General features: G+C 45.0%; 1 protein-coding gene across 1 annotated transcript in view; it reads right to left on the reverse strand.

Annotated features, from left to right (window-relative positions):
* Window positions 1-22,334, reverse strand: part of RBM6 (RNA binding motif protein 6) — a 56,862-nt gene that overhangs the window by 24,301 nt on the left and 10,227 nt on the right. The window contains exon 5 of the mRNA XM_009281126.1: window positions 13,986-14,059. Coding sequence (XP_009279401.1) covers window positions 13,986-14,059 — 74 coding nt within the window. The remainder of the gene's footprint in view (window positions 1-13,985; window positions 14,060-22,334) is intronic.

The following is a 22,334-nucleotide window of genomic DNA, read 5'->3' on the forward strand; positions in this document are numbered from 1 at the left end:
TCATGGTCTCCAAGGTCAGAGGAAGCCTGAGACTGAGATCCCAAAGATGTCATCATCAATCCTGAGTTAACAGAACATAATTTCAGGCACATCACTGATGGGCTCGTTAAACAAAATTGGCACCTACACAGAGCTGAGGCATTAGGAGGACAACTTAGAGAGTCCTAAAGATGTAGTAGCTAAATTTAACAGATTAAGATGCTATACAAGGATTATTTTATCCCAGATAGCACTCAGTGCCTCTTTTTCAAACTCCTTTCATACAAAACCCATTACCTGCTTGCACTGGGACCATCCACTGACACACACAAGTTTTGATTTCTACTTGCTCCCAGACAGCCCTCCGCAGGCCTCCCCTTCTGCCTGGTTATTCAGGTCATTCGTCCTTGAACAGAAGGTGCCAGTCTGCCTCCTTTAAGTACCTTATTTCCACAGACACCCAATCTAGCCTGCTGAGACACCTCCAGTGTTCTTCCTACGATTTCTAAATTCCCTGGATACCAGCCATACTCTTTTTAAACAAGTCTCAGTATCTTTCTACAACTCATCTCCCCCCACTGACATCCTTTTTGCAAATATACACAGAAATTGCCTTTCAGACTATGCCAGCTCTCTACATTTTATTGCCTGAATTCTGAACGCCAATTCACTTCCAAGTTAGGACTCTCAAAGTGCTTATCTTTTAAACACAGCATTTGCTTCACTTGTCAGCACACTCAGTCCTGCTCTGAGAACACCACCAAAACAGTCGGTACAGGCAAGCTCCCAGTTACGGCTCCAGGAAGGGTAACAGCGATGTGCCGCAGCTTGAGAAAACACACAATGTGCCTAGGACTTCACATGCTCTAGGGCCAGCTTTGGGTGGTAGGTGACATGAATGGCTTCTGCATCTCACCCTTTAAGGAGATTTCAACACATCTGAAAGTTTTCTTTGATCCAGTGAAGCGCAGTGGACCTTTTACCTGCCACTGAAAGCCCTGATGTCTCCCTGTCCAGCTAATTCTAACCTCCAGCTTCCCTCACCCCTCTGAAGAGGGCACCTTTGCAGGTCAGCATTACAGGATCACTGGAAAAATGTGGAAATTTTGAAATGAAAGCCTTTCCTATACAGTATGAAGGGGTCAGAAGAGGATTTCTAGAGTTCAGACAGTAAGGGTCTGGGGGCATCAGGAGATAACAGCTCAAAGGGGGACCAGTTCTGCACTCTGGTGTTACTGGCTGTGCTCCCATGCCACAGCTAAAGAGAAGCATGGATGGTTAAGGACTTATTACAGAGTAAGCTAAGAAGGTCATGCATATCAAACACTTGTTCCCATGCCCAAAAAAGTATGAATCAGGTTGAATCCTCTATTTGAAAAGTATACTTAAACTATCAAAACTTAAGAGTATTTAAATATTTAGCATATTCATAGATGGCTCTAGGGAAGGGTCCACATGGCTCTGCCTCATCTATATTCCTTTTTTGATTCATCACGGTCTACTGCCTGGACACTATGTTTGAACAGCTGCTTCAAAGACTCCCTTTGCTCCCAACACAGGGAATTCTCTTCTCCCTCCAAAATGCTGCTCTAGTGCCTGGACATATTTCTCAATACTTTGTTATATGGCCACCTTCTTCCTCAAAGGTCATCTCATCCCATAACGCTGTTAAACAATATAGAGATTAAGCATGTTAGCACAATGCACTAATCCACCCCAGGACCTTCCTGTGCATTTCCCCCGGGGGTACTTTACAATTAGCAATGGCCATAAGGAAGCTGAGAGAACAATGAGGAAAGGCCCAGTTCCTTAATCATAGATTTGAAGCACAATATCAAAACACTAAAGAGCAATCCCAATGCAAAATCATGCTGGAAAAAAGTCAGGCTGGAAAGCTCTGCCTTAAAGGGGTAAATTTATTCCTAGACAATTCAGCCTATTTGATTAAGCATTTAAAGACCCCACACCCAAACAAAAGTGCGTGCTTTCGCTGGAGCATGTAACCGTGGGTTTACACACCAATTCCAACACAGCTTGACCTGCGTGGTGAACAGAGCGCAGGATCTTCTGCACAGCAGCAAACTTTCGCTAAGAACACGCCAACTGTAAATAGGGAAGAGCAGTCCAGAGGCTCCCCCAGACATGCCTCCAAACTCACTTCTGCACCCACTGAATTAAGCACTCCGAGCTTTCACTGGCAGTGCTTTCTCTGCAGCTAGTGCTCAGGCAAGCTCCCTGCAGGACAGCCTCTGCTGAAAGGAAAAAACCCCAAAACCCTGGGAAGAGGGAGCAGCTCTGGATGAAAAGAGGGTTTTGCCCTTGGAGACTTCATTTCTCAACATCCCCAAATTCCCAGTTAATGGCAAAAGCGGGTGCCTGATACTGACTCCAAAAGGGTAAGAGGAAGAACCCTGCCAGCTGCCAGGGGAAAGGCATCAGCAGTGCAACACTTACCTGTGCTGTCTCAGTGATGATTCCCAGCACGTCACCGTGACCTTGAGGCGGCCTATCCAAAAGCTAAATCCAGATTCTTAACAGTCACACCTGGACAGAACCACAAGGCAGTTGGCACATCTTCAGGCTGGCACCCGTACCGATTTCTACATCTGAGCAGGTGCTGCCTCTTAAGAGAGCTCTTCTTAGGAGGTGATTTGGGAAACAGCTGCTTTAACCTCTTTGGTCAGTATTTGCCCAAGAGACCTGGCACAGTGTGAGAACAGAGCTATCTGAACCCTTTGGAAGGAAATTAGTTTCTCCTGCCAGCCTGGCTTGGGTGCAACGTTACACTAGTGGGTGTCACAGCTCCCCCACAGGACCCAGTGGCTCCTCCTTTAGAGGGGCACTGAGGTTTAAGAGGTTCATCCAGGCAACTGCACTGCACAGCATCCAGAGGTACATCCAGATCCCTCCATCCTGCCCAATTCCCAAAATTGCTGAAGAAAGGAGCTTCCTGTCTTGTCAGGGTGGAAGAGGCAGAAGAAGCGACTCTTCTATGCGAATATCTGGGCTCCGAGGCTGCGGGAGCTGACCTCAGCTCTTCAGGAGAGTCTAGCCAGAGAGGTGAGTGTGCAGGAGAGCAGTTCCTATGATAACCCTGACACCGAGGAAGGAAAAGAACACGATTCCCTTGTTGTGTCAGAAGTGCCCCAGCTTGGCTGAATTCCTAAGGGATTGGGAAGGGGAAACAGCATGCACAGACATCTCCTTAAACTGTCAGATAAGCAGCACAGTAGCGGGTGGCTCAGGTATTGCCACTTGAACCTCTTGTGGGACTCTTAATACCCAGGGATGTATCAAGCCAGGCAGCGACACGCAGCTCAGTACAGAGACTGGCCCGTGCAGACCAAGAGCAGACAGACACAGAGGTACTGCCTGCAGCTCCTTGTGTGCGGCTGCTCATCTCTCAGCAGCAGCACTGGAGCACCAGAGAGGTGATGCTTTCAGCTGCTCCTCTTAGAATCAGACAGATCAATCATTTGCCTGTCACTAAGAGGTGTCTATTAAACATTTTGGAATTCGCGTCTTACATTTAATGACGGGCCCAGTACACACCAGAAGGAAGAAAAACAGACAAGCTAAGTTAGTGCAATAGGCAGAGAAACAGGCAGTGGTAGAGGACAAACACCGGTCTCACATGGACCAGGCACAGAAGAACGCCTGGTCAGGGGAAAAAAAGAAACAAACCACTTCAGCTCTCTTCTCCAGTGATATCAGAAGTTGGGAAGAATTAATCAGGCTTTCAAAAACCTAGGACTATAAACAGTAAAATACCTCAGTCATCACATCATCAATGTACAAGCTTCGCACCATGAGACAGCTTCTTAGTGAGACTTCTCAACCTGATTTTACGTGTGTGAAAATACATCTTGGGATTCTGAGGATTTAAAATTACTTCCTCTGTTAACTCTGCTCCTGAGATCCTTGATAGAAAAGTACATCAAGTGTTTGCTTGGGCTTTTACTGCCATCCTGGCTCAAATCTGGTACATGAAGCCCATCTGAATATTGCTAATTTCCTGCTAAAACATGGACGGTACATCACAAAACCTAAGATTTCCCCCGCTGTCTATGAAAACAGGAGAGAATTACTTTCTTCCTCTTGTTCTAAAGACAACAGTTTCAGAGATTTAAATACTTAAATCTCATGTTTGCAGCTTTATAGCTTTGACCCTCATTAAAAATGTAATTCGTTACATGACACACTTGATTTCAGACCCCTGTCCTTTGGGGAATCTACTTCTGGGAGCTGTTTGTTCATCCTGTGGAAGACATAACTAACTGAACTTATAGGTGGTCTGAAGTGATGGAGATGCAGGAGGACACCTGGATGCAACATGTTAGTTGTCAATGCATACACACAGTGCAAAAGCACAATTTCACCACTTTACATCAGACACTTCACTGCAACAAGTCAACCGCACATTGTACAGCTTCTGTCACTGCAGAAGCCAGGAAGAACTTTCCACCTCCCTCCTGTGTCTCCTTGAACAAAATGGCTTCAGGATTTTCCCCCATTGCCCTCTTCTGGGAGCAATCGTAACCAAAGCTTCAATAAGCTGGTCACACAGTGGTACTGAGCACCTCTCAGTTGCTGTCCCATTCACACATATTGGGTTAAAGAGGTTGCCACGTAGGATGCAAGAAGAAATTCTCCCCCTCTGAAACGAGAGAGGATCGGGGAAGTTTGTGCCTTCCCTCAGAAGTGCAGAGGGCTGTTGTCTGCCAGCACCCTCGGTGCTCTTCCACCTAACGTGTCTTCTTGTCCTGCACAGATGTGGAATGACAGCAATGCTCCTGATCTCTGATCCTCTAGCATACAGTGCTTCTTGTGATCTCTATAGGTATTAAAGCTTTAATAAGAGTCTTGAAGGTGCCCTGTGGCTTGCAGGGGAATGGGGTGGATAATAACTGTGTGTCCTTCTGTGTTAAATACCTGTTTCCTTGTTGCCTGTGATTGATGGATAATGATACAATAGTCCACTCAGGTGTGCCAGCCCCCATTTTCCACTGTAATCATGTTTCATTTCTAGTCAAGAACATTAACAGCCCAGTTACAGTCAAATGGAAACAGAAATTCACAAATAAAAGTTGCTGACTGCCATAGCTTTGATCTTGCATCCTCAAACTTGAAACATCTGAATTTAATCTTTTACTTGTGTGAGTCTCATAACCTGAGCAGAAAATGGCAAAATTCAAGGTACTCTTTTTGAATGTACCCCAATTCAAGGTAGCCAAACTTCCATGATTTACATTGAAAAGGTCCAACACAAACTCAACTGGGAAGAAAACGGACTAAAATCCACATCTGAAGGGAATTCCAGTTCTCTCTCATGATCATAACCATAGTTATGCAAAAAAAATATAGTTCTGCAGAAAAGCAGGCAGACCATCGCTCTTCTAAGAGAAGGAAATCATGCTTCTGCCTTCCTTAACCCCAGGGAGTGTACAGTTTGACATTTTTTTTCAGCCTCTAGATTCAACCTTTTACCTTCCTGTTCCAGCAATCCAGCATCAACAGTGCACCAAGGAGTGGAAAAGCAGCCGCTGCTGAGATAGCATAAAAGCATGAACGAACAGTTCTGATGCTGAAGCTACCAGAAACAACTCCTCAAGTGAAAAATGCAACAACATTTTGGTGTGTTCCCACTTATCAAAACAGTCCAGATGGAGTCTTAGCACTATAATCTGGCTCAGATGCTGGCAAAACATAGCTGATGTTCCCCTCGACGTTGCTGGGACTGGGCTGAGAAGGACTGACGTCTCTTTCACAATGACAGGTCTTGTGCAAACCATTATGGCAAAACCGTGATAGAAAATGGTCCTGCTCTGGAAATGAAAGTTATGGTGGGCTCACCGAGATGCCTTTATTCACGTAAACTGAACCCATACAGACATTTCCCTCTCACTGCCTCTGTGTCTCATTTAAGTAACTTCAGTTGTATCATCAGCGCCATCCACTTCCAAGAGTACAGAGGGAATTTCTGATAGTGCATCTGCAGTTCTGTTAGTCGCCAGCTTACTCAAAGGATTACTTCAAAAGCATCAAAGCAAATTAGTGGCATGAGTCCTACTAACTTTCATATAGGAGCTTGATCAAGGGATTTTACATCTTAACCCAAAATCACCTTCTGACCATGTACACAATCTATCAATTTGGGCAACACATTATCTGTCCTACAGCTGATTTACCATACTCCTTTGAAGCACTCTGACACTACAATGATAAACACCTTCCAAATGGTTATACAAGAATATATTTAGAGTTTCTACAGATCTTCATAGAAAATCAGCCAATCATGAATGTAAACACAATAAAAAACATACGATCTGTGAGTAAGAGCATCCAGCGGTAAAACACTGCTCTTCGTTTTAAGGTGAAACTGCACCTATATGTATCATCATCTGTGACTAAGATTTCCGCACTGTCACACAACAGTTCCATTAACACGTTAGGAGGAGAGGACCTGATAGCTACACAGACAGGGTAGCATCTGTATCCTGCATATGCATCCAAGGACTGCTTCAAATCCTTTCTGGCTCAAGGCAAAATCTCACCTACAAACAAATTCAAAGGATGAGTGTACCAGATGCCACGTCACTCAGGAAAACGCGTCACATGTTGACAATGACTGAAACAAAGCTATTTCTTAGTTGTCGCTCTGCCAATGAGTGCTCCACAATACAACTTTAGCCCTATGGAAGGGGCAGAGAGCAGACTTATCTATGGTACACGTTGAACTTCATATTCACAAGCAAAAGTTTTCAAGTACCCCCATTTTTACAACAGCCATGTGGGGCATGACCAAAGGTCCAGCTGCCCAACAGTGGTTCCTCGCTCTGAGCCACCGGTGTAGGGAGTATCCACCCCCATGCACCTTTGGATGCTGCACAGCAGCATGCGGTACCCAACAGGAGTGAGTGATGCACTGCAAGTATTGGTATATCACATCATACGATCAATCAGCCAGAGAGGACTGGACACTTATCTTGGCAATCACTCATGGATCAAGTTATTTAAAGAAGTTTCAGGAAATCACAATTATTCCTTAACGTTTGCCAGCTCAAGCTCCTGGCATTGTAAATAGAACATCTATCCCAACAGAGAAAAACTTGATTAACAAGGCATTTGAGATCAGGGAAAGAATGGATATTTCAGAGATACATCATCACACAGATTTGTTAATGTCAACCGGCAAAAAGTCCCAACAAACCCATAACCAGAACATAAATGCCCAGGGGCCAGAGGGAGAGCAGTTTCATTTTAGAGAAGCGTAGGGAGGGATGCTTTACGTGGAACAACCTATTTATACAGCAGCCCAAGTGAACTTCAGCACACGGAAGAGATAATTCTGCAATGTACAGCAATATTTGAGTCCTGAGATAACCCTGCTGGGCCATACGTCCCCAGCAGCAACCAGAGATACTACGGAAGTCCTGGTTAAGCATCTGCTGCATGCTCCAAGCAGCTCACCCAGAAGCTGTCCTCTGGGACAATCCCATTACAGAGCAGCAGTTCAGCAGCAGCAGCAGCAAACGCATACAATCCTCATCACAGAGGTAAGGTGAGTCTGAAGGAAAAAAGGAGGAAGGAAAAAAGGAGGACAGGATTTTGGAATAAGAGCAGGGAGGCAGAAGGATCACACAAGTAGAGCAAGAAGATGCAGCTTCACAACTCTTGCAGTTAAAAGTGCGCTTATTTTAAAATACGTTGGTTAGCATGGTTTGCTTCCTGAGGCAAGGCAGGACAGAGCTGCCAAGAAGAAGGTTGTAGTTTTTTTAGCTGGGTAGGGCTAGAAAAAACACATTGATGGGCAGCTACCACTGGCTAAAGGAAGAGCGTGTGAAGTCTTTGGCAGAAGATCTCTTAGGACCTCCTGTGCCAAAGGAAGAGAGACTAAGAGGATTCGCACAGCTTGAACAGTTGAGATGACAGAAGATGTTGAGATGACAGAAGAGAAGAAGGTCCAGAGAAGTATTTTCAGTACCAGAATTTTTTGGCAGTTACATTTTACAACAAAAGACACCCTTCTCTGCACAAGGAAGGTCTCTGTAGCACACAGAGATTAAGTCAGTCCTTCCAAACAGAAAAGCAGACAGTGCATTTACCACAACATCACTGCAGGATATACACGTGTACACCGACGCACCCAGCCCTGTCACAGGTCATCGCAGGCAGATCCGACTGCTTAATTACAGGCAAGCCTCTGCCCAGCAGTAGCAGCCTCCCACTGCAGACTTCCGTACTGATCTCAGAGGCTTACAACTCCAATTAAATGACGGTATGATGCAGTGATTAGTGAGACACAAGTAGGAATGAACAAACGATTGACTCAACATGTCAAGCCTCAGTGATGTAAGAGCAGGGTGAGCTCGTGATAAGGTCACACACTGAATCAGACACACAAAAAAACCCCAAATCAGCTCTGCTGCCTGAAAATCCACTCATCTGATTACAAGGTAGCCTACAGAGAGAACTTTCCATAGGTCACTTGGATCATAAAAATTACTCCATAATGTGCATGTTTCCCAAATCATTAGGATGTTTATAGAAGAAACACTGCCTAGCTATACAAGCCTTTCCCCTCTCTGTACACACACTCAAAGTGGAAGACTCCAAAAGGTAATTCTAGAAATCCACACAGTCAAAAGCAGGACAGGCTTAATAGGGGAAAAAAAAAGATGTGTGCAAATGATACAACCCAAGCAAAATCCACATACCTAATATACAACAAGAAAAGCAGAAGATAATGTCAGCTGATAATCCAAGAAGGACATATCAAAAGCAAGGCCCTCTGCAGCCTAACATGCAAACATATTTCAGTGTATTTATGGACACACTCAATTGTCACCACCACCCTCAACCGCAGGTTAAAGCTAAAGAGATGGAGTGGCATTGTCAAGCAAGTAAATGATGGCTACCAGACAGCCCGTGAAAATACACTTGAGGCGGGTGTCATCTTCCATTACAGGGGGCATTTTGCAGATTCTAGAAAAAAATGCCAGACTCCACAACTCGGCATATCCTACCAAAAGGAAAACAATTTTTTGATGTTTGGACACATATTTTCTCTCATAAGTTGCAACACATTCCTTGCACCACAGGCTTCAATAAATACTCCAAGGCTACAGGTCACCAGAGCAGATGCATTCTTAGGATAACCACAAGCTCCTTCAGTATTTAACTGGGAAGCCACAAAGAGTTGTGACCGGTTACTGCAAATGTTTTCAGGACAGAAAGTCCTAGGCTTCGCCTGCTTGTCACAGCATCTTGTGGATTTTAACACCAACAGCTACAGTGAAAAGCCTGTGAAGTCTGATCTGTACCAGAAGCTATGTTCACACTAAATGCAGAAAAGCACTACAGTGAATGGATAAAAGGGGACAGGCTCAGAGCAGGAGAAATGCACAGCTGATGCTTCCAGTTGCACAGTGGTGGGATGTGCTCAAGTAAAGTGAGCACCCACAAAATCCAGGAAGAATCCCTCTTATTCTCTCCAGCAAGAAACAAGCAGGGAATGGAGGTATCGCTGTGCTCAGCAAGCTCAACCAGGACTGCACAGCACTGCAGGGGAAACCGCTCTCCGAAATGTGCTGGTCTCAGGTGCAGGAAGGCACAAGAGCAAGTCTTGGAATGACCGTCCCAGCACATGCCTGGAGACCTCCACAATAATCTACAAAGTATGTATTTGTAAAAGTTCACACTATAGCTCTCCCATTTTTGCCCTCTTACTTAAGAAACAGGAGGAAAGGATTACAAAGACGTTAGTTACTAGCAACAAAAGCTAGGAAATATTCATGCTGCCAGTGTTGCTAAGTTTGAGGCCTGAGAGGATTTGGAGACAATACTACATAGTCAGTCAAGACTAATAATTTGCTCCTAAGCTTAAAAAAAGCTTCTTCTGCTTCCACATGTGTAACAACCAGCTCCACACCTCAGCTAGAACAGTAAAATATCCAGGCAGCAGAGACAGGATCTCTCCATTTCTCCTCCTTCACCTTCCTTTATGATACGCGGCAGTACACACAGGGTACTTCATTTCCCGCCTGCTTTTCTTGCACCCAATAACAAGCTTATTATGTGTGTTTCTTCCACAGATGAAGGAGGAGTGCAAGAGAGAATTCAGGTACTCAACGGGATCCCAATGCATATGGAGAACAAGGGCCATGGGATGTATTCCCAAAGTTGTCTCCCAAGAAGCCAAAATGGTGCCCCAAGACAGGAACACTACCACACCATGGGCTACACCAACCTTTAATGCAAAGAAAATGCAGTAAGATAAATGCCACACCACACTACAACCTTTCAAAATGAGAATAAAGGAGGGACAGATTATTTAGGAGAAACCATGTGACTTAGCAGACAGAAACCCCATTTTCCATTCAAAATACTTGTGCCTCCCCAAAGGAAAAGCAGCTCATCACAGACAGAAAAGAGGTCTCCACTCACAAAAGTCAAACGACAGCCAACTTGTAACAAAGGACCAACAGGAGCATCACAACCATCTGGCTGCAACAAGGGCTGCACTCGGGTTCTGCAAAACAACTCAACAGCCCATCTGCCCTACCGGGGCAAAGAGCCTCCAAAGACAGCAGGAGAGCTGGCAGCCAGCGCTTTGCTCAGCCAAACCTGCCGCCCAACACATCTGCACTAGCAACAACGGCAATCCATCGCGTTTCCCATACGTTAGATGGGACCCTTTAGCTGTAATACATTGCCAACGCAACAATCAACAAGGCAAAGCAATTAATAAGGGGGGTATTTTCGTTATGTTAGCTGTGGCAATTAATACAAGTGGAATGAAAATCCCCTACAAAATTAGGGCAACATAGAAGATGGATGTTTCCTTATCACGATGTACTTAATAGAGAGCCCCCTCAAATCTCGGCAGTCACATACACATGCTAGACTTACTGAATGGAGGGAGTTGGACCTGGTAAATCTGCATTTAGCAAATTTGGGAACGATCTTAATCGAGTGCTGGTCTGTGCTGAGTAAAATAAAAGGATTTCACAATACAGGAATCATACAATATAGGCATGTAGCAAATTATTCTTTAGGCAGGGGCAGTTAAACAGGCATTAAACAGCATCAAAAACGCTGTCTCTGCAAAAGCTATTTATTCCTAGCCTACAGATGACTGAGAAGGAGGCAGGTTGACTAGTGAGGGGCTAGGATGTCACTGTGGGCTGACACTGTTTTGCTATTTATGCTCTCACAAGCGACTGAATTTGACAGGGATAGCTGATAACTTTCCGAAAATAACTGAACTACCAAAGAATCTAAGTCCTAGCTAACACAGGTTTTGGGTTTTGCAGCTTGTAGAAATGCAGATTAATTCTCAGTCTAAGGAGATGATCTTACAACTCTACCCTGGAAGATATTAAAATGGGATATCCATTGTCTAAGGACAACTGAATTGCATAACTCCCTTTCTGAATATCTCTGGCTTTTACTGAGAACTTAAAAGTCAGCTCCCTCCCTTGCAGCAGGTCAGATACAAATCTTACTACTTCTCTCTTTTATTAAAAAAAATTTAAATAATTACAAGGCCTTTTTTTTTCATGTTCAATCAAGAACAACATAGAGAAGTTAACCTATCTGGGGCAATCTAGAGGTTACAACTCTCCTGACCAAATTCACGTAGCTTGGGTCACCCCAAGCAAAGAAAGCACATTTCTTGCTTCACTAATTACAAACTACTGTAGCTCTACTAAAACACAGTGAAGACTGGAACATGCAGATTTTGGAGATGATCCCCTCCAACCACTCCATCTTCCAGGTTTCCTCTCCACACACAGAGTATAGCAGGAAGGAGAACCGGAAGACTTCATACCCTATCTGTTTTTAACGTGTCCCAGGTAGGGTGGACAGCTGGGACCGTTACTCCCACCGCTAGCGGGGTTCTGGCAGCACCCTTCCTGAATGTTGGAAGGGAAACACGGTAAAAAATTATCCAGCCTGAAGGCCTGCTGTAACTGCTGCTGGGGAGGGTCAATGTCAGCAGCAGCTGAACGTCAGTCAGAACCTCCTCACATGCATGTGTATACAGTGATTTACTGGGCGCCTCTAGGCACTCAGTTCAATTTAAGGACTGGTGCTTACAGGCTCTTTGCTGTAGCAATGGACCGAATCTGATCAAGTCAAACACCTGTCCAAGTACGCAGGGATGGTCCAAATGGGAGAAGGGGCAGAGCAGGCATCAACAACAGGAAAAAGAGGAATTCTCAAATTCTCAAATTCCCAGGTATTTGGGAATTGCTCTCGCGTAGGGAGACATTATTTCATGTGAGCAGAATTGGGGAGAGAATATGGAGAGGCCTGCAGTTAAAAGGAGTGTCATACATAATTACAGATTCCCCAGTGACAACAAAATAAATTGGGAATTGTAGCAACACTGAAGGGGAAATAAAAGTTGTCACTGGTGGTAAAAGTAATAATTAATTCTGGAGCCTTCTCTCTCTGTGCTCCCCACCACCACCCTAGTGGGAACGCGCCAGGCTCTTTCGCAGCAACAGAATTATTTCTGTAAAACATTTTTGTAAGTTGCAATACCTCTGTAACTGAAAATAGAGGCAAATGCGAGCGCTTAGTGGGACCTTTGAAACCCCAGCTGTGAAGACTCATTAACTGTAAGTACATTTTTCCAGTGCTCTTGCGTAGGGAGACATTATTTCATGTGAGCAGAATTGGGGAGAGAATATGGAGAGGCCTGCAGTTAAAAGGAGTGTCATACATAATTACAGATTCCCCAGTGACAACAAAATAAATTGGGAATTGTAGCAACACTGAAGGGGAAATAAAAGTTGTCACTGGTGGTAAAAGTAATAATTAATTCTGGAGCCTTCTCTCTCTGTGCTCCCCACCACCACCCTAGTGGGAACGCGCCAGGCTCTTTCGCAGCAACAGAATTATTTCTGTAAAACATTTTTGTAAGTTGCAATACCTCTGTAACTGAAAATAGAGGCAAATGCGAGCGCTTAGTGGGACCTTTGAAACCCCAGCTGTGAAGACTCATTAACTGTAAGTACATTTTTCCAGATGCACAGCTTTGAATCTGACTCATGGCTCTCCTCCCATGACAGCGAGACTTGGGATTCGGGTAAAAAGGCTTTAGATAATTGATATGGATTCTTACCCAGGCAAATTAGGAGGAAGACAGCAGCAGAGAGGAGACTTAAGGGATGTAGTGAAGGAAGGGGGATCAATCGTTTAGTGGTTTTTCTTGAGTGATCCATCACCTGCAGTTCCAAGGCACAGGGAGGGTGGTGCGAGATGGGAATGTATGTTTTACCTAACAAATTTTATGCATCTTGTTCTTGTATGGTGGACAATAGCTCTAGCCTCAAATACCAGGTCAGAGTAAAGGCTCCCGTTGGGTACTCATTCACGGGGGATTTAAGCCATTTTGCACTTTTAAGGGCTGGAAATGTTCAGATTTACCAGGTGCAACAGCACGTAGGGTAGTCCTCATGTTTGCAGCTCCAGCTTGCCAAAGGACAGGATAGATATGGAGGAGACGCACAATTAAGAATCTCTCTCACACACAAGGCATATAGAAAAGTGGAGCATGCAAGTCGTAGTTGACTCAGAGCTGCATACCAGAGGCCTCACCTGCAGTCACATGTGTATGTGTGTGTGCACGCACAGCCAGGGGAGGCATTTAATGCTAGCAGAGATCTTTCCAACTGGATTTCAGTGTGAGTACAAAAGCATCAGGGCCAAAACCTGCATTAGGAGTCTGTCAGCCACCAGCCTCTGACTCTAGCCAGCGTGCCGACATACGCTAGGGAAGAGGGCAGACCATTTGGTGTCCAGCAGCTCTTTCACACTGGCATTTCTAAGCCTTTTACAAGTTTCTGGAAACAACATTTAAACCGCAGTGTTGTGTATTATACAAGAACAGATCTTCCTTTGAATGGTTCAAAAAAACCTCATTGGCTCTCCACCACCCCACCAAAAAAAATTTTAAAAATCTTCTAGCAGCATTGACCGAAGTTTAAAGCAACCTGGTTGGCTTCCATGCATCCGATGGCCTCTTCCAAGAGTGAAAACTCCACGCAGACATAGCCATAGTCGTAACCTGGGGACAGCATTTAAATACAGACGGGAGTCATGTTAGTGCCTTGTCATAAAGAAAGCCACATTAAATATTCAATTTCCCTTTCCCTCCAATGACAAACCCTCTAACCACCACCCCTCTACTCCAGAATGAAAAGGAGAGAAATCAGGGACTAGCTGGATGATGATTAACTGTGCAGTTTATCATGAATGTTAATAGTACAGTGTTCCCACTTCCCCTTACACAACCCAGTGACAGGCACACCCTTCCTTACGGCAAGAAATAATTGCTTTGTTTTTTTTTTTTTAAAGGCATAGTGATTTTCCATTGCTAGTTTCACATTTTGTGCTACCTTGGAGGCAGTGCTCCCCAAAGCAAGTGTTGATAAGTCATTTTGAAGTACCTTGCTGCAAATGTATTTTACATGAATAGCCAGCATTTTAATTGGGCAGTATTTCAGAAAGAACTAACATGATTCCTTTGCAATTTTTCCTTCAACACCTGCTTACTTTTGAAGTCCAATCCCTTGTATTATGAAAAAGTGCAGTGGAGCAGGAATGAGAACTCCAGCTTTCTCATTTTGGTATAGATGCTATTGCACATGTAACAAGAGGGTGTGGGAGCTTAAGCTTAGATGCAAGAAACTAGAGAGGCTTTACTATTCTCACTCCTTGGAAAGCTGTCTTCCCGGTCAGTGGCAGAAGGGACCCACCGATTCAACTGTGTACTCCAGTTACCTGCACTGAAATGTTATGTCCCACAGTAAAGTGCAGGGTGAACACTACAGAAGCTAAGACCATCCTAAGAACCATCCTTGATGTTGAAACTATCTCCAAGAACTGAAGCGTTGAGGAACAACCTACAGTCACAACCTCACCCTTCACATGCCAAGGCCACCTCACTCCAAAACAGTGCTTTCCAGATGATCATGGGCTGAGATGCTTCTACACGGACAAACAGCGAGAGGAAAGGCCTGGTTCCTTCCTCCTGCTGCTCTTTTGGCTGGTTAGGAGCGAGAGGAAAGCCAGTCTGCGTGTGGATTTTAGGCACCTAGCTGTCCTGGTGAAGAGCTTGTCTCCTCTCCTAAAGATGCACATCTTAACACCGGTACCTTCAAACCAGGTACGTATCTTGTTCCTACTGCTTCAGCCCCTCACCTTCCACGGGAAGGTAACTCCACACGCGCTTCTTTCAGGCAAGGCATTCCAGTCTGCTGGAAAACAACCCCCATCTCCCCCAAGCCTATGCCAAAGAACATGTGCTGCACCCTCCAATTTTTCCTTCTCTGTTTCTTTACCGTCTTTGTACTTAACCACATCAGAGACAAGGCCATACAAAACTGTTTCATCATCAAACCCTACTGATTTTTATTTTAAATTCTGGGAGCTCTTTGCACACTGTTCTAACAACACAATCCTGACTTTGCACATCGGCCTTTATAACGAGACTCCAATTTGAATCTAGCTCCTCCTCTACCTCACATAGGAATTTATTCCCCTTCCCGATATTATTTTAGTCAATATAATTACACTAGAGAGAAATTTATCAATCTGGGTGCTTTTCAGCTCAGTGAAAGACGCAGGCCAGCAGCACGCCATCTGTGGTGGAATGCAGCTAAAGCCACTTGTTATTCTTACATGAAGTGGGCACCTGGAACTAGAGGTATGGTTTCAGCTGGCAGAGTCGACAGAGCCAAATTCACCCAGCTGTTCCCATAGCATCCATTCCGCTCTGCAGTTCCAGCCATGCTAAATCACATTTTGAAGATAAAGCAGTCCTCCTCTCTGCAGAAGAGAGCTGCTCTCCAGGAGCAGTGCTGCCCCTTGCTGGGAGACTGTTTTGCATTCTGGGCAGACACCTCTGCTACTTCACGGCGCAGCATGCAGGCTCACACGCTATATTTTAGTCTTATTCAAATCCAGAACTCCAGAGTCACTTCTCTCCCTCCTGATCAGAAAAGGGCTGCATGAATGGTATTTGTCAGCCCGTAAGGCTCCTGATTCCTCTTCATGGAGAGGATTTTTGAAAGCTGCCGTAATCAGCAAGCTAGGATCAGAGTGCTGTCTTACTTCCATGTGCATATGAAGTAGGGGGTCTCCTGATAGACAGAAAGCAAGATTGCAGAAGTTTTCACTCTATTTGCTCTACAATGAGAGGCAGTTTACATGCCAGTCCTCTTGAAGTGAATGAGTCATTTAGACGTGGATTTAATGCAGCATGACACAACTGAGAGGGCAACGCTGAATGTTACATGTAGATACAAAAGCTGAGAGATGCTTGGAGGAACATACACTACAGGATCATTCCAAGCATTACGTGGAGACAGTTAAGGGAAAGATCAGCACATTTCTCCCTGTGCGCTTTCTTACCTCTGCCCTCCCCCACCAAACTCAACCCCCCTAATAAGCATAGCTGCAGTAACATGTACAATGAAAACCAAAACCAGAAACTGTGGCCCCATATCCTGCCAAAAAGCAGCTTCGGGCCAGATGTTCAGCTCTTGTGGTCAGGTTGCGGAGGGATGCAGCGTTCTGCAATTCACTACGAGCTGTCCTTGCACAGACAGCACCGAAGTAGTGATGCAAGAAGAGAGCAGCCTGGAGCCACTGCTCTGCTCCGAACCGCTGATGAAGATCTGCGGGGGCTTGACACTTTCCCCTGCCCCCAGATCCAGCCCTTTGCATAGATCTGACAAGCACTCACAGTATGTGAGAACTACGGAGTAACATCAGCCTTGGATGATACAGCACCCCTGCTCTGCCCCGCTTCCCCCAGCTCCACGAGAGCATCCTTCCATTTTAGACCATGATGGAAAGGCCACTGAAATGGAGGCCTGTGGAACAATGGCACTGCTACACAGCACCTTCAAAATGCAACGTTTGCTGATTTTTCCACGATCTGCAATAATCACATTACCCAGAGCACAACCCTTGAAACAAAACCAAGTGACTTGAGGCTGGTTTAAGGGGGAGCAGCTATAGAAGCTCCTGCCACCAACTGTTGTGCCTCTTGCCTGCCTGCTCTGTAGGGCTGGTTCAGCTCTTTGTGTCAGCTGCTGAGCTTGCATATTTTTATTTCCGAAGCCTTCACACAGGTTCCCTGTCAGAACGCAGCAATTCAGCTGCTGTTACCAGAAGCAGGGCAGGGGATTTTGACAGGGGCATGGGGCCAGGCACCTAATGGCAGGAATTTGTTCACTAGGCATCCCAAGGTAAGCTGACATCCCCTGTGAATGAGAGCTCTTGGACGCTCACTGGTATTCTTCAGGTCATAATAATAAAACCAAAGTGATCAAACCAGCAAAGCAAAAACACTGCTGAAGACTACAGCGTGGGGTTTTTTTACTCAAGGTGGCCTAAATTCATATGCAAGGTTTCACATGAAGATCTAAATCCTGGTATCTTCTTAATTTGATCCTTCATTTACCGATTAGTACAATACTACAGTTTCAGGATCCACAAAATGTAGGATGGAGTAAGAAGCGCTTTCTGTTTTGGCAGAAGTATATGTGATCAACACAGACTCTGTCAAAAAGGAAAGAAACCAGTATTTCCTCCCACGCAAGCTATGAGCATGCTGCAGCACAGTTACACTATCAAAATGGACTGTCCAACGGGAACAGTCCTCCAACACTTGAACTCATCCAGATTTTGGCCCTAGCACAGCCATAAAACATGCATGTCCTCATCTCCCCCCCATGTTTTAGGTTAACTGTGTAAAAGGACTTTTGTACCTTATTTAACTACTTCCTCTCAGCTGCACAAGTCTACAGTATTACAGGCTGTATACGACGGGTGAAAAGAGAACATAAGGAGAGCATGCACATAAAATCTAGAGGACTTCTGTTTCCCCTTAAGTGCTTCTATGTATACACAATCCTTTACGGATGTTCCCAAAGCACACTCAGTTGTTTTCTGCACTGAAAATGGGCATGATCACTTAACACTTAGGAGTAAGGACACATTTAGAGCTCCAGGAAACTGCTCTGCAAACATTTGAATAAAGAGTATTTTGCCTCTGAAACAGATGTGTTTTAGTGAAGTGAATTTTGACAACAAATAGCAGGTCCCTGTTAGCATGCCATGGTTTGGCTAAAAATCCTGAAAGCCTGACTTAAAGTTACTGCTCTTTGGTTTCAGAAAAAAAGATCAAAGACTTGAGATTTAAAATAAAACTTGTTTCTATACACACACAGTTTCTACTGAACAGCTGGCACATAGTAATGTGTTACTTCACGATAGTTTGTTATGTCAAAGATCTAAATAAAGGAAAACCATAACGTTGTTCTGATAGGGGCTGCAAGCAGTGTGAAGACATCAAAAAAAATCTGGAGTTTTAGGAGGCCAAATGAAAAGATCACATAACGACGGCAGCCCTGTCTATGCCAAACCAAAGATACTTTTGGAAAGAAGACACGATGGCAACATGACAAAGGCATCCAATTCGAGAGGTGATCCAGCTCCTCGATTCTAGGAATGAGCACGCAGTAAGTCACATTACTGCCCACCCCTACAAGCTTAAGGCATTAGGTAACCTTATCATAGAATCATTTAGGTTGGAAAAGACCTTTAAGATCATCGAGTCCAACCGTAAACCTAACATTGCCAAGTCCACCACTAAACATGTCCCTAAGCACCACATCTACACGTCTTTAAGTCCATGGTGAACCGTCACCTGCCTTCTCAAAAACAACTGCTACAAAACCCCTGTCTGCCCCTGGTGCAATATGAACATATTCTCTCTCCTCTGGCCTGGAAGGTAAGAAGATGGCCTCCTATTAAAGTAACTCTGTATAACAGGTTGCCAAAAGACACTATGCTAAACTGAGCAGCTGGGCCAGCTGTGAACGTGGTGGAGGTCCCTGCATCTGCCAGATGGGGCCAAGCAGCCTGAAGGCAGAAGATGATAATGATGGAGTCTCCACAGGCAGAGAGCTTCTCAACCATCCCAACAACACTTCACTTGTGTTTTTTCCTGTAGGATGAGACAGAACTACCACAGAAGAAAAGCATTTGCAGTTTTGGGCACTTCTAGGACTCGGAGAGATAGCACATTGAAGCAGAGCCATGGCCAGCCCGCTGAAGCAAGGATGTTCTTGCTGCTTGCTCTCTCCTGAGACAGCATGGCAGAGCAGAGTGCAGCTGGGGAAATCCTCTACAGAGTTTCACCCATGTTAGAGAAGAAAGTTCTATTGCTTCAAAGGCAACTACAGCATAAAGTATGGAGTGAATATGAAGGACTTCCACATCCCTTGAAGGAATCTGCAATCTCACACGCTGACCTTGGCACAGCTCGGGTAGTGGAGACAGGATTTTGCAACTGTTCTTGGAGAATCTGCTATTCCTTGGTCGATAGGAAGAGCTACCTCATCTGTGGGAGATTTTGGCAATATGCCCATAACCCCGTGCACAAGTTTTTCCTGTTTCCTCCAAGGAAAGATGCAGATGTAGGTCATCCATGCTAAAGAATGAATACCTCATCACAAGAAAATACTGGAAAACACAGGGCTTTCTCTGTATCTCTATGCTATTACAGTGTACTATTATTAGCAGGCATAATACGCTTGATGCTTCCAAGAAGCCAGGAGCTCCTGAACATGCACAGTAGTGGCTGTATCTGTGCTTACGCAGCGAGTCTTAACATTGCAGTGAGGATGGGCAACAGCGTAGTGCCTTCCGTGGCGAGCAGAGAAAATAAAGCTGTCCGCAGTGTCCAAAAACTTGGAGGGCACCCCCGCAGCACAGCAGGGAACGGCGGCAATCTATCTATGCTAACACAAGCTCAGAAGCCAAAGCCGAGAGCTCTCTCAATACCAGCTGGTGGATCCTGAGCGTCCATAAATTTGTCAGATCTCTTTACTGCACAGATAAATTGGTGTTCAGAGCTACTAAAGCTGAAGAGCTGTACCAGAAAAGCTTCCTGTTGAATACTAAACAGGATGATCTGCAACAAGCCATATCCCCAATTCATCTCAAAGACTGAGCATTTACAAGCCACACCTGGCTGCTGGGAAAAGGCCTGCCACTTCATACTGTCCCTCTGTATAAAGTACATTCTTATGCACTCATTCATGACGGCGCTGCACAAGAGAACGGCACTGAAACCAAAGGACATGAAACACAGCTATATTCTGAAAGGCAGAGCACTACAGTCCATCCTCCTCCCTCCATCCAGGAGGGCAAGACCCAGAAAGGACCTGCCCGAGATGCCCTCAAAGGCAGACACAGGCAGCCCCATAAACTACAGAACTACAACAGTCAGAGCTCCAAATGGCTGTCAACCCTTCTTGGCCCAGAAGGAGGGTAGTTTGTACACCAGCACAGCAGGGAGGAGGGAAAAACCCACAACACTAAGATTGTACACACTGCAGCTTTATTAAAGACAAAGTATTACATTATACTTGTACAGAAACCTGGAATCCAAGGAAGGCTGGAGCCATGACAAAACTCCACGAGAGGACTGGAATCTGCATACATGGGAAGGTGTTGCAGACAGAAACTTGGTTTTAAAGTGCTGCTAATGTGAACGTAGTCTCCAGGATATACATTAATTAATTTAATAATTTAGAATAGAATAGAATCATTAAGGTTGGAAAAGACCTCTAAGATCATCGAGTCCAACTGTCAACCCACCACCACCATGCCCACTAAACCATGTCCCTAAGATACGATGTGTCATTTAGCACAAATGACTCAGAAAAGCAATCAATGCACACTGTGAAAAGCCTTTAAGTTTTGTGCTGGAGATGCAAAGCCCACTAAAATGTCCCTAAGATACGATGTGTCATTTAGCACAAATGACTCAGAAAAGCAATCAATGCACACTGTGAAAAGCCTTTAAGTTTTGTGCTGGAGATGCAAAAAGGGTGAGCACATTTATAAAAATGGTTACAGAGAGAAGGATTCTGCATGTCAAAAAGGCTGTGAGCATGTTTTATGGATGAATGTGTTTGTTGCCTTTTCTGTTGAACAGGTCTTATAACCCTGAACCAAGGTTGATCGCTATAACAAACACTGACCTAAAACAGATTTGTACTTCCTATTTCCTAAGCCACCACATCACAGATGAGGAAAGATGGGCAAGAACGCCTTTTGCTTGCAAGAGACAACGCAATACTGACCTGAAATCAAGCAAGACTAGCCAAAAGCCTACTGCCCACACAGCTGGGAAAACTGGCAAGGACAGGTATTGATGACCATGGACTAATTCCAATTAAGTGCTTTTTTAGTCCTCACCAGGCTATTCTGGCTACAAACAAGAATCAATTGCTTCACGCAGATCAGCACTGAAGATATTTCCTCAGCTTCTGAAAGGCAAGCCCCTGCAGATTGAAGAACTCTGCTGATGAGCAGGTGATCTGGTCATGCCTCAAGAGGAAACTCCATGTGTGCTACAGCATCTTGTGAGCTCGTGGATGATCACTTCAGCTCTCAGCAAGTGCCCGAGATCTGCGTGCCCTTATTCGTGGCTGACACCATAGAGTGGGCCACACAATCTTCACTGTGCAAAGCACTAGACACAGCAACAGGAGATTATTCTTCCTGTGGTGCAGCAGCACCAGCCTTGATGGTGAGCCAAGTTGTCTTCTGTGTAATTAGCACAACAGGCAAGACGCACCTCTGCGCCACAGCATGTATTAGAGACATCTCACATCAACCCACAGCACGTTCTTTGTACCAAACCAAAGAATATAAGTCCTTGTGGGATCTGCTCCTAACCAGACTCCATAGGGTTGGTGCCAGGCCCTCCTCATGAGGAAGCCGCTAGCTGGCCACAAATCCACCCTTCAGAGGTGTTTCCCCAAGAGCACTGCATCACTCCTGAAAGGAAACAAAAGGTCTAAGTTTAGCACAGTTCTGCTGCACACCTCCAGAAACATCCCCTTCCCATGCAGAGCAGCAGCTCAGCTTTCCAGCCCTACCTAAGGCTGGAAGCTGCAGCACGACGGCACCTGTGGCATGTAGGAGCTGGGGGCAAGCGCAGTATTTCACCAGCGCTTCTGACCTCCAAGAGCATTACTAGCCCAAACCCCACCCGCACATACAGCTACAGCGAGGGAGCTAAGACTCAGTTATATGTGGGCCAGACAAATGCATAGCCATGCCTGCTACCACAACAGGAGCTCTGCTTTAAGGGAGTGGAGATCTCACTGTCTTGGGATGCACTCCAGACATGGAAAATGGAGAACTTATCCCTAGTATGGAGAGGTGCACCACTCAAAAATCTGTACCAATTTTTCCATTATTAAGTGTAAACTTCTGGACCTTAGATTATGAGTTTTAGCAAAATGCAACAC

The sequence above is a fragment of the Aptenodytes forsteri genome, unplaced genomic scaffold, assembly GCF_000699145.1.
Source record: "Aptenodytes forsteri isolate BGI_AS27 unplaced genomic scaffold, ASM69914v1 Scaffold156, whole genome shotgun sequence".
Taxonomy (NCBI): domain Eukaryota; kingdom Metazoa; phylum Chordata; class Aves; order Sphenisciformes; family Spheniscidae; genus Aptenodytes; species Aptenodytes forsteri.